A 12,577-nucleotide genomic window follows, 5' to 3' on the forward strand; every position below is an offset into this window, starting at 1 on the left:
TGTTTGTTTGTTGTTTTCTTTTTCAGCTGCCATGCTAAAAATTCACTTCAGAAGTCAGTGGTTTTTATTCAGAATCACTCGAATAAAAAGAAATTAAAAGTAAGTAGTCATACTAGGATACTACAATTTATAGTCTCATTTACAGTCACACCATGAAGCATACAAATACATCCCAAATCCAGTCTGAGCTAGAGAATTAGAATGGGTACAAAAGGAAAATGCAAGTTGATTTTCTAGATTCTGAAAAGCATGTTATATTTGATTTACCTTTAAGTAACATGCTGATGTATTTCTGTTTTGAATTAGTATTTCTCCCTCCCATTAGAGTAACTGTCTTACATATTTTTATCCAGTGATGAGGTATATTACCTAAGCAAATAATTTTGAAATATCCGATATAAAGGCCTATGTTCACAATTTTAAGGAGAAAAAAATCATATTTATCAATGGTAGTAGACTTGACTACATTTTATAGCACTGGTCATATTTTCTCCCATTCTCTTAAAAAGCTAACTTCATAACAGCCCAACCCTAATTTGAAGATTTCTGTGTATAATAAGCCGAAACCTCACATCTGACACTGTGGGATTATATTTTTGGCCCTTTCTATAAGTGAACAGCAGTTTCCCATTCACTAGTCTTTGATGAGTATTTCCCCCATCATAAAATAGGAGACTAGAAAACACAGCAACACCCCTATTAAAAGCCCTGACTGCCAGTCACACACAGGCTGCTCATACCTCGTGGTGAATATCTGAAACACAAATACATGCACTGGACCCCACGCAATATAACCTGCTCATTTCCAGTTAAATGAATACTATTTCAGTGGTCTCAATGGATCACTGTCACGCAATATTTTGAATATTTGAATGAAATGAGAAACCAAACTGATGAACGTCGATGTGTTAACACACGTACATGGGTGAAGTGCTGGAGCACAGACCCATCTATTCGCCAGGTAAAAATCATCGTTTCTTAAAAAAAAAAATACTCCTCTTGGAGAGGCCTGTGTACAGTCAAAATGCATATCACTTTACTAAGGATTTAAAGAACTCTACTTTATTCTCCTATCTGAAAGCCCCAAATTCTAAGCTTTATTTATCTCAGGAAAATCTGTCATTGTTTTATTCCTGCTTCCTGCCTATAAAATGGCACAGAGCACACTGAGCTCAAATCCAACTTACATCACTTTAATAAAGCCTTTCCTACACAGCGCACTTAAATGACTACCTTTTATGTGGTTGCCAAACATATTCTTCTAGAGATTCATCAATAGATCTCTCTCCTAATATGGAGTATTGCTTCTCCTTTCTTTTTGTGACACAATTTAAGTATCTACCGAATGATTATTCTTCTTGTTTCCTTCCTCACCATAAAAAGAAAAGAAGACTTGGAACTGGGAAGACGTGCTGGAGAGAAATGGGCTAGTTGTGCACAGCCGTCTTCCAGAACTTCCCTTCAGAGGCACCTGAGGGCCAAGGCATCTTAATTTATGTGCAATGGTAGAATGTTAATTTCACCATAGGAAACTCTTAATTCATTACTGTGAATTATGAGAAGTCGTGATTCTAGTTACTGACATCTCGCTTTGAGATGTGACCATGCTATTTATGTTCAGCCAATTCCAGGGTGGGAACAGGTGATTAAACACAATGAAAGGAATCAAGACTTTGTAATTATTTGTGCATGAAAGGTTTACCTCACCTGGGTTGCAGTGCTGGTGCACCCACTGAATATCTTAGATACCTTACACTGCTTTTCATCTCAATGAAATTATTTAGTATTAGCACTCTAAAACATATTTTAAATTTGCTTTCTTTTCTTTTTGCTTTCTTTTGTGTTTGTGTTTGTTTTTGTTTTTGGCAGGGCGGGGTGCTTCTCTAGGCTCTGCTATTGTACCAGGTTTTAAGAAAAAAAAAAAAAACCTTTATGACAACCAGAAGTTAAAGAAAATATCTTTTCTTTCCTTATGTAGATTCACAACTATCACAGTAAAAAGCTTTCACTACAGTGCCTTCCCCCCAGCTTTTAGATTCCTCTTCTAAGTACAGAAGCACAGAATTTTGGAGCTGGTTAATCTGAGAGTGAATAACCTATTTGGGACCTCAGTAAAGAAGTGTGGTTTTAATTCCTGCTTGACAGACACTGTGTTTTGTCTTTTAAACGAGCAGCTCGATATGTAAATACGATGTTACATCACGCAAGTGTTACTCCATATTTGGTGATTTAGAAAGGCTTTGGATCTCCGAAGTCGACAAATCCCCTTCTGCCGGCTCTTGCTTCATTAATCATGCCTTACGTTTTCCTTCCAGTCACAAGACAGCACATGGAAATGGTCATTGCCATATCCTACTGGGGGGGTGGGGGGGAGCGGGGGTATAAAAGCTTAACCTACATGTCACTTAAGCTAAATGTGGTGGAGTCTAGAAAAATATTTTGTAAATGCAGCTTCTCTGGTACAGATTTCTCGTTTCACTAAATGAAAAGTATCTGAGTGTTATTGCAGGAAGCATTAAAATAAAAAAGAAGAAAGAAAGAAAGAAAATGCCACGTTTGATTTTAATGATCAAATTCCAGAGGGGAAAAGGAGAAATAATACGACATTTAATCCCCTCTGGACCACTGACCTACTACAGTTCAACTCTGTGGTCAAACTAGGTCAGAAAGACAAGTTTCAGTGAATCAACTGATTATACGCACTCTTTCCTAAAACTGAACAAACCTTCTGCCTTTTAGGGAAGGGGGCAGGGGGGAAACAGAAGAAAGGGCTCCACCAACAGTCTTGGTATTTTTGGCACCACGGACTCTGCATTTACTCTGTCTTGTGTGCTAAATCACTGTTGTTTCACAAAAACACGTTTTAAAGGTCACTATATAGGGCTGCTGTTTATCACTTAGAGTAGGGATTTAAGTCCCTCTGTTAGCCCGCTAATTCTTTTTCCCCGTGAGCTGCTGAGAAACCCACACACCTAGCTACCTCTCTGCTAAAATTAACCGAAAGGAGAGCTGTTGAATATGGGTATGTGTTTTTCCAATAGAATTTTTACGTTGTGTTATAGCAGAAACAGGGGAAGTCTGGACTGGACATTTGTAAGGGTGACATGTGGTTGTGTAAACCACAAACAAAATCAAGATACATCTGTCAAAACCACATCAGAGACAAGAGAGAGCACAGAGAAGCGTTTATCATTTAGCTGAGGAGGCAGGCTGCAGGGAGCAGCCGTTCCTGTCAAACCAACCTTTTGAAATTTCCAACATGCCCTTAAACTTTTCGAGTAAGCATGTCTGTGCGCTTCAGCAACTGCCCTCTCTACTCTGGCCTGGCCAGTCGAAAATGGCATCTTAAAGTCAAGGTCACAGTGTCATCCCACCACGGGGCTGTGTTTAATTACAGCCCCATACGGGCTGACAGCCAATATGGATCCAAGGCTAGCCCTGAAGCTCAGTTAACTCTTTCTAGCCATTCCAAAACATCCTGCAGCCCACCCCACTTCATGGAAGCCTTGAGAACTAACTGTACCCCTAGGGAGGTCTGACCAGGTATTCGGACTCAAAGAGGTCATCGGCCGAACCACCAAATGTCTGCATGGCCACTTTTGCCTCTGACTTGTCACCATGACTGGAAATGGACAGTGGAAACTGGGCCCACGTAGAGTAAGGTTCAACACTTAAAAATGAGAAGGGGAGAAAAAAAAGAAAAGAAGTTCAGCATCAGTAGATCCAGAGAGAGGGCATCAGGTGTGTGTACCACCTACATCTGACTCAGTGAAGTGGAAAATATTTATTTTTTGTGTGTTCTGGATGTAAGCAATAGGAATGATTATTTTAAACATTACAGGGCTGTCAGGGACAGTCACATGGAGAAATACAGAAAGCACTTCACCACTCCTTAGTGCTTGGCTACAGCACCTCTGTAAATGAAAAGAAAACATGCAAACAGCTTTTCTCCTTGCTTCTCATTTACCTGCTATGTGTTCCTGTTTGGGGCAAATTCCTCTAGATGACGTTGATAAACAATCGTCATCCTCTGGCGTGACCTGGATGCCAACCTCCACGGGATTGGATGCTTTTTTCATCTCGATTGGTGAAGGGGAAGGTGGCTTATCCACAGCTTTTTCTAAGCAGAGGCTGCCATTGCATTGTTTCCGTTTGTGCTCGATAAAAATAAGAATGTCCCCCAATGGGAAGTTCATCTGGCACTGCCCACACGTGAGGAGGTCATGGTCCCCTTCTGGAGCTCCCAAAGGGCCGTGGTCCGGTTCATCATCTGTAAGAATGGCTTCAAGAGGTTCGGCTGTGGTTGGAGAAACAAAAGCACAATTATTAGAGCGCCAGAGAAGAGAGAAAAGGGGGAAATACATTCTCAACCCCATCCCATCCCACCACATTATATAAAGTGTTTCTAGGCTCCTTCATATAATACCCAGAAAACGTGAGCACCTAAAACATGTAAGGATGTGAAGATTATCAACAAGAAAGCAAATTTATCAATGAGACAAATCATCATATATTTAAAGAAAACTCTCTGACTTCCCTAACTCCTGAGAAAACATACATACACACACACACACACACACTATAAACTATGTTTGGTTTGCGAGTTTAGAAACAATGTTGAGTGTTAAATAAATCCTTAAGGCAGGGAATATAAAGAAAGCTTAAATAATAACTACCCCCAAAACTGGTAAAAACATGTACTGAAACCAAATTTGTTTCTTTTTTCCTATAGACTAAGTTGTCTATTGTGCCAAAGAATAAAAAAGGAGAGGTGAATAAACACACACACCCTTTGTGTGTGAATGTATATACTCCTAAGTATACAGAGACATAGCTTCATAAATTAGAAAGCTACTATATCACACAGAAAATGTGCCACATTTACACCGTCATAATAAGAAAACGACTGCATTCACCTGTGAAACGGATCTAAATAATAATCATAACGCAGCATAATTCATACTGCCAAAAACCTTTCTGATCTCACTCTCAGCAGTGCCACAAAATCAAAGAAATACCAAATTCACTGGCAATTCTTCTCAGACACATTAGCTAAATGGGATACTTTTGAGTACTTAAGAAAATAAGCCAATTAGTCATTTTTTCATTCTGAAGAAAGGAATGCCTAAAATATTCTAAACATGTTTGCACTTGGTGGCCTCCATCACATAAAAATCAGAATGGTCAAGCAAACGCCACATTTCAGAACAAGGCTGAGAAGTCCTTTCTTTAGACTTGAAATACTTCGCCTAATGTTGTCAAAGTTGACTAATTTTCTGAATGAGCTCCAAAACGCTTCATTATGGGACTATTTCTACACACATAATCACCAGCGGATGGTATAACAAGGTAGATATGTCTTTCATTCCTGTTTCCTTTTTTTTTTTTTTAACTTTGCACCAAAATACTCCAGCATCTCATTTGAACAGCTTCTATCATTTTTTTAACCTTCCAAAGAGGAAAAGAGAGTTGGTTAAGTCTCTGCTCCTGAAACCATATGCTTACTCTATCAAAAAAAATCACAAAATACAAAACACATCCAGGATGCTGCCAGTTAATAAAACTGAAGCAGAAAATGTACAAGTCTTAAACAGTTAATCAGTCTGACCTTCTTTAGCAAGCTGCCAATTTCACATTTAATGAACTTAAAGCCACAGAGAATCAAAAAATAGATTTTAATTTGAGTGTAGAATATTGGAACCGATTTTGATAAAGTGCAAAAATCCAGTGAACTCAGGTTAAATTTATTTCAACCCTACCCAGGCTGAATATTGAGGGGGAAGATCTGGAGTAACTCCCAGATGTGCTGGGTGAAATAATATTGAGAGAGCCCTGCCTAGCTGCACCTGTGCTCAAGTAGGACATGTCATAATTTCTAGCCTCTGGTACTCCTCCTAATTTAACATAAGGTCACCACAGGAATATGAAGGTTATATTCTCACTAATAAAGGCAGCAAGGTAAGCACTTATGTTTCTTTGCCCAACATACTGACCAAAAGATAAATACAGAATACACATGCATGCTTTTTAAATAAAAGGAGATAAACGGAAGTGCTTTTGCATTATGCCTCTATGTCATTTTTCTCCTACATTTGCTTTCATTTTGACCAAGTGAGGAACCGAATAGGGAAGTCATCTCCAAGATCACTGCTATTTGAATTAAGGATTTTTAAGTACACATTGACAAATGTGGCTTTTTTTTTACTGTTGTTGTTCAGCACTAACTACAAGTTCTGAGGTTCACAGATTAAAGAAAGACTCAGAGATAATATTTTGCTTTATTAAAGTTAGTACTACTTAGAACCTTTGCAAAAAAATCTTTTTTAAACTCCACCATTAAGATTCTTTTTTTTTATCCCCAAGGCCTGACATATTTCTGAAAGTGGAAATATTATTTAGGAGCAAAAGGAAATATTCTCCTAGGTATCAAATAGTTAAAGGTAATGCGGTGCAAACAGACTTGGTTAAAGTCTTCTAAATGTAGTGACTGAACTGATTTACAATCAAAACCAGGAAATGAAGTGGTAATTCAGAGGTTGCTGATTACACCTCCACATTTCACCTAATTAATTTTATAGGAGGCAAAGTTCTTGAAAATAACAAGATGATCAAATGTACAGATATAAAACCTGTAACCTCAACATTTTCTATGCTCTTAACGTAAATTATTGCTAATTAACAAGAATTATATCCTAATGTATGAAATACGTCTAACATCGGGCTTCTTGCAAAACATTTGGCTAGTAATGTTCAGAGAAATACCAAAACGTGTTCTTATTATTGCTGCTATATTATTAAAAATGAGACGAAGTGGGGCACAAAGAAAATATGAAAATACCATTCTCTTGGTGTAGTCTACTGATTTGCATTGACATCTTTTCTCAGTGGTAATCAACATTTCCTTTCTGGGCATCTGATAATTTCTCTGTATTTTAATGCAAATTCCTCTTTCCCTAAAAACATTCCTAACCTCAGCCATTTTACCCCCTCCCTCAATTCAACTCCATCCTCTTTCGCCCCCACAATACCATCGTTTCTAAGCTTTGGCCTAAACCTCCCGCTACAAAGCGGGGAGTCCAGGATTGAAGTGGAAGGGAGTGGGCAAATAATCATAATAATTAGCCGCGAATTCTCTACAAGAGGAGAAAGAAATAGAAAATAAAATGCTTCTGCGTTGAAAGAGCAAAACAGACTGGAACGTCTCAATGCCCCAGCGGCTGACTGAGATCTCCTTCCTCTCTGCAGTTGCAAAGGAATAAATTTAAAGAAAAAAAAAAAAAGCTTTAGAAGAAATGTAAGGAAGGAGCGAGGGAAACGAGGGCTGCTGGGGGAGGGGGAGGGGGAAAAGGAGCTATGCCTTCAAGTTTGCTTTCCAAGTCCTTCCTTTTGATTGTCTTAACAGGGCAAGGAAGCACACCAAGTCTGAAATGTGGAGAGGAAAAGCAAAGAAACAAAAGCGAAGGCTAGGGCGACAGGCCCGGGGCAGGGGGCCCGGCGGGGGCGGGCTTTGCCGAAAGTGAAGTTGGGCGCCGGGACTCTGCGGCACAAAGCAAGAAGCTTGCTGGCTGCAGCCTCCGGCCGCGCTCGCTGCAAACACGTGCAGCGGCGGCTGCCGGGCCGTGGGGCGCGGGCCAGGCCGGGAGGCGACCGGCAGCCAGGGGCCCCTACCGCCGCCTCCACCGCCGTCCAGCCCGGCCTCAGGGTGACCACCGTTCCCCGGCCCCGCCAGTTGGAGAAATGGGAAGTGAGGCTTGGAAAACTCGGCTGGTTAACCTGGTGCAGTCTCGGTATCACCACACACACCCCTCAAGCGTGGGCCCCGAAATTCATTCTGTGTCCCCAGGCTTACACTTTTTACTTTGGGGGAATCTCTGCAAATGCGTTTCTCCCGCAATTCCGGGCACGAGTGTGCGCAGCGCGTCGGCAGCGGCTGCTGCGGTTATTCATTATTAATGATGCTGCTAGCCCGCATCATTATGATGATAACTATTACTATTGTTGTGATTTCGGGCTCCGAGGCGAGAGCTGCAGGAGGCGGGGGAGCCAGAGGTCCGGCTGCAGAGCCGCCGTGCAAGCCCAACGTAGCCGCCGTTGTCCGTGCTTTGCGCGGGGGTGTGGGGGTAGAAGAAGTGAACCGGGAGACTAAGTGCAAACTTGCTGGATCCCGCCCTTTGGCCTTGCCTCGAAAGCTGAGAGTGCGTATTCCCCTTTTCCTCCCTACCAAAAATGCCCGCCCCAAAAGAAAGCGAAAACTGCACCCCACTCAGCGCCCGGCGCACGGGGTTGTCGACCGCGCTCCCGAGCGCTTCTCCGCAGCCCTGGCCAGGAGCATTTTTAAAGTCAAAATGAAGAACAAAGACATAAGGGGTGATGGGGGGAGAAAGGGAATTCTGCCTAACCGTCCGTTTCCCCCACCCCCACCCTCGCAAAGCTCGTCCCTCCCCGGCCGAGAAACGCAGAGCAGGGAGTGGGGGAGGCTCTGGTACAGGTTCAAGTTCGCTGAGCTTTCTTGATCTTGTTCTGCCTCCTAGCGACCGAATGGCTCAGTCAGCCCAAGAAGCGGAGGACTGGGGGGGAGGGGGGGTCTTGAAGACCGGAATGGCTCCCGCCCCCTCTGCGCACCCAGAAAATGAGAAAGAAGCGGCCCCCGCACCCCCTCCATACTAGTCCCTTAACCCAAAAACCGCAATGAGACAAGGCTAGAGGCCGGCTAAACCCACCCAGCCTGGAGTGTCCCGAGATGGACCCGGGAGTGGGTGGGGGACAGGGGAGCAGCCCGGACTGCACGCCTCAGTCGGTCCTTTGAGCCCCCAGTGCATCCTTCCGAAGAAGGGCCGGGCTTTCCCGAGTCCTGCGAACACTGCCCTTCCTTCCCGCCGGTACCTGGCCGGGCTGTAACTTCACACCGCCGCGCGCCGCGTCTGCTCCGCATCCGGCGCGGCCGGGGGAGTGGGGGGCGGGGGAGAGCGACGAGGGAGGGATGCGCGGGGGTGGGGAGAGGGAGGGCCCCGCAACGTGCCGGGGCGGGGGAGCTTCCGAAGTGTGTGACAAGTTCCAGGGCCTAGTGAAAAATTCAACTCCCTATGCGCACCCCCCAACCCTTTAATAAATACAAAATTGGGTATAGGTGGTGGTTTTAAATTGCATCAAAAATTAAAATAAGGGTCACAAATGAGGAGGGGAAGGGATGTGGGCCCTCTCACGCCTTTCTTTCCCTGGCTGCCAAACTTTCCGAAGTGCCCACCGCCCGCCTTTCCAGACGCACTCTGTTAGCCAGGACCCAGTAACCCACCCACCACCCCATAAAGACTCAAAAGGACCACCGCAATCCCCTCACCGCTGACCAAGACAGGCCCTGGTTAGAGGGCAGGAACTCAAGGGTGGGGTGCACGGAGTACCGAGATCCAGCACTCCCCAAACACACAGTCGCACATACTACTCTGCCCACCTCCCCACCCCCCCATCTCACCCCCCCCCCACCTGGCCTGGCAGCGCTCGGGAGGCGGGGGCTAGTGGCCAGACCCAGTGGGAGGGGGGCAAGGAAAGCACGTGGTGACCTCCCCGCGGTCCGGAGCTGTGGACAAGAACGTCCGGGGGCGGGGGGAGGGGGCGGCAGACGCGCTTTTTCAATTGGTTTGAAAAATAAAAATGCTTCACAAAGCTGAGTTTCTCCCCAGCCGATTTCGCAGTCTGGTGGGCTGGGAGAAGGTCTGGGCATTGTGCTGGGGGTGAAAGTGCACTGTGGACCCGGCTGGCGCGGAGTCGCCGCTCGGCCTGCCGCTGTGCGGGCGGGCAGACGGCTGGCGCGGGGTGGGCGATCTCGAGCAGGGCGGGGGCGCGGCGAGGCCCGGCGAGGCCCGGGCGAGGCCCGGCCGCCGCCGCCGCCCGCTCCCGGGCTGCCGCGCCGCGCTCGGTCCTCTGTCTGTTTGTTGGCAGGAGGCTCCCGCACACGCGGTGCTTGTAAACATTCAGACACGAGATTTTTCCCAATCAAAATCCACTTCCACTTTTTTTGAAAATCTTCCAAAAAATAGTAAGAGGAGGGAGTTCCTCGCTCCCTCTCCATGCCGCCGGCGCTCTAAGTTTGCAATCAAAGGGGTTTTGGGGAAGGGGGTAATTGTATTTTTCCCCCTCTAATAGAGATTGAGATTTTTGAAGGGGGGGTGGGGGAGTCAAAGAGGAGAGCGTTGCAGAAAACGGCTGGCTGAGCGTTTGGCTTCTGTTTGGGGGCAAGAAATTTTACATCCTTTTGCCTTGTTTTATTTTTGTTTTTATTTTTATTTTATTTTTCACGTCTTTTCGCCGCCACTGAGGTTCGTCTGGGATGGGCGGGCAGCGGGAACCCAGGCGGCGGCGGCCCGAGCGCCCTCCCTCCATCCCGCTCGCCCTGGGCCCTTGCTCCTGCACTTCGGCGGCGGAGGCGCGGAAGGGCAAGCGCGAGGAGTCGGCACAAAAGGCAGCGGGACAAACACCCACCTCGGGCCGGAACAAAAGGCGGCAGCGCCGGCCGAGACTCCCGTCCTTCCCGGTCGTCAAGCTCTCCCAGCCGCCGCGGCCCCTCTCCACACTCGGCAGACTCCAGAGCGCCGGGGGGCCCCCCTCCCACAATCCCACTTTCTCACTATTGTGGAGATGACTACTTTCCTCCTGATGCACACTTGACCGTGAGCGCGCTGCTGTCCGAGGGCCAGTCTCACCTCTTTTCTCCCAGGGAATTGTTTTTTTGGCTTGGGCTCCCTCCTCCCGCCCCGTTTTCCTTCCTTTGGTGAGTGGAAGCAACCCCCCTTTTCCCCTCCAGCTCCCTCCTCTAGGTTTGCAAGAGAGTTGTTCGCATCCATAGCATTGTTCATTATTTTGCAAAATTGAAGGGGAAATCATTGCATTCCTTTTCGAAAAGCGAAATAAAGCAGCGGAAAGCATGAAAGAGGAGGAGTCAAATTTTTGTGAATTAAATAAAAATTAAAAGGTGCGTGCTATCCCAAAAGTGTACGTACGGCTGTGGTTCGGGATAGGATGAGGTTTGTTTTTTGTTTGTTTGTTTGTTTTTCTCCCTTTAAGCTCTTTTACCCCGATTCTCGGAGGTTCATCTCGTGAAAAAATTAAAAAATGCATGCACACACCCCTCTCTCCCCCTCGCTCTTACTTCTCGTCCTGCGCGCTCTCGTGATTATTAATAATTATTATTACTATTATTGGGTTACTTACGCGAGAATTCCCGTTTGCTTAAGTGCTGGGGTTTGCCTTGCTTGCGGCGAGACATGGTGGGCTGCGGGGCGGGCGGCGGCGGCGGCGGCGGCGGCGGCGGGCGGACGACGGCTCGGTTCACATCGGGAGAGCCGGGTTAGAAAGAAGGAGACTCCAGAGAAAATATCTTCATCAGTGCCTTTTGACATCCAAAATAAATTAGAAATAATACAAAGATGGCGCAGGGAAGATGAATTGTGGGAGAGCCGTCATGGCTTTTTTTTTTTTAAGCAAAAAAAAAAAAAGAGAGAGAGAGAGAGAGGAGAGAGATAGAGGGAGAGAGAGAGAGAGAGAGATGAAAAAAATGGCAAAAGCCCCCCTGAGCTGCAAGTTCAAGTGCGGACGTGACGTCCCTGCGAACTTGAACGTCAGGAGTCTGGATGGACAGAGACACACAAAACATGGGCAGGGCGAGCAGGAGAGAAGGGGAGGAGGGAAGGGGAAGCTCACACCAATGGACACACATCAGGGGCTGGACATGAAAAAGAGACCAGGACAAGCCAATGGCCAGTGCGGGGCGGGGGAGGTGCGGGGCGGGGGGCTCCGCAGACGCCAGACGCGGCCCCCGGGGGAGGGGCGGGCGGAGGGGAGGGGGCGCTGGGGCCGCGGGCTCACCAGTGGCCGCAGCTAGCGCCGTGGCGGCAGCGTGGCCGGGAGAGAAGAAAGGGGCGGCCGGGTTGGGGGGGGTGCAGGGTGGGGGGAGCGAGACGTGCGCCCTGCTCCCCCCTCCGGACGCGGACCCTAAAATGAAAGATTACTTAAAAAAAAAAAAAAAAGGCAAGAGTATACGGCGAGGCTGCAGCCTGGGTCCCGGGAAGCGCGGGCGGAGGGAAGCCAGGTAGAGTTGCTCCCGGACACCCTCCTCTGTGCGCACACCCACTTCCCCTCACCGCCGCGCGGCTGCTGCGCTCGCTCCCCGCGTGCGGACGCCCAGGGCTGCAGTGAAAGCCCTGAGCTCGGGGCTGCGCTCGGGAAACTTTGCCTGAGGAGAGGATAGCAAAGAAAAATCACCCGAAGTTTAGAGCTGAGCCTCCAAGTTACAGCTCCGCAGCGGGCGAGGGGAGGCGGGAGGAAGCGCGCAGCAAAACGGAGTCCAGCCCAAGTTTGGAGGGTTGCGGGTCCGGAAAGGCAGCTCCGGGGCCTGTAGGTGCCTGGGCAGCCTGGAGAGAGGGGGCAAGGGCAAGAGAGGCGGCGCAGGCCCGGGCTGGAGGGCACCCCCAAGGCCGAGCCGGGGGCGAGGCCGGGGGAAAGCTGGGATCTGAGCGCCCAGACAAGTGATTGGGTCTGAATGAAACTGGGAGCACGGACTCGAGGCTCCCAAGGGTCGTAAATA

General features: G+C 47.3%; 1 protein-coding gene across 10 annotated transcripts in view; it reads right to left on the bottom strand.

Moving 5' to 3' along the window:
* Nucleotides 1-12,351, bottom strand: part of BCL11A (BCL11 transcription factor A) — a 101,057-nt gene extending 88,706 nt beyond the window's left edge. For 2 of the 10 annotated variants that reach the window (XM_081833583.1, XM_006747444.3), the window contains exons 1-2: nucleotides 11,206-11,681; nucleotides 3,968-4,297 (exon numbers count right to left, since the gene is read on the bottom strand). In XM_081833583.1, coding sequence (XP_081689709.1) covers nucleotides 3,968-4,297; nucleotides 11,206-11,260 — 385 coding nt within the window. In that variant the 5' untranslated portion in view covers nucleotides 11,261-11,681. Of the gene's footprint in view, nucleotides 1-3,967; nucleotides 4,298-8,883; nucleotides 9,004-11,205; nucleotides 11,685-12,255 lie in introns of those variants that run through there. The other 8 variants (XM_081833578.1, XM_081833581.1, XM_081833579.1 and 5 more) reach the window with 8 other exon arrangements.
* Between the last annotated feature and the right edge of the window lie 226 nt (nucleotides 12,352-12,577).

This window comes from Leptonychotes weddellii, chromosome 10 (assembly GCF_054177405.1).
Source record: "Leptonychotes weddellii isolate Sample4059 chromosome 10, ASM5417740v2, whole genome shotgun sequence".
Classification (NCBI taxonomy): Eukaryota; Metazoa; Chordata; class Mammalia; order Carnivora; family Phocidae; genus Leptonychotes; species Leptonychotes weddellii.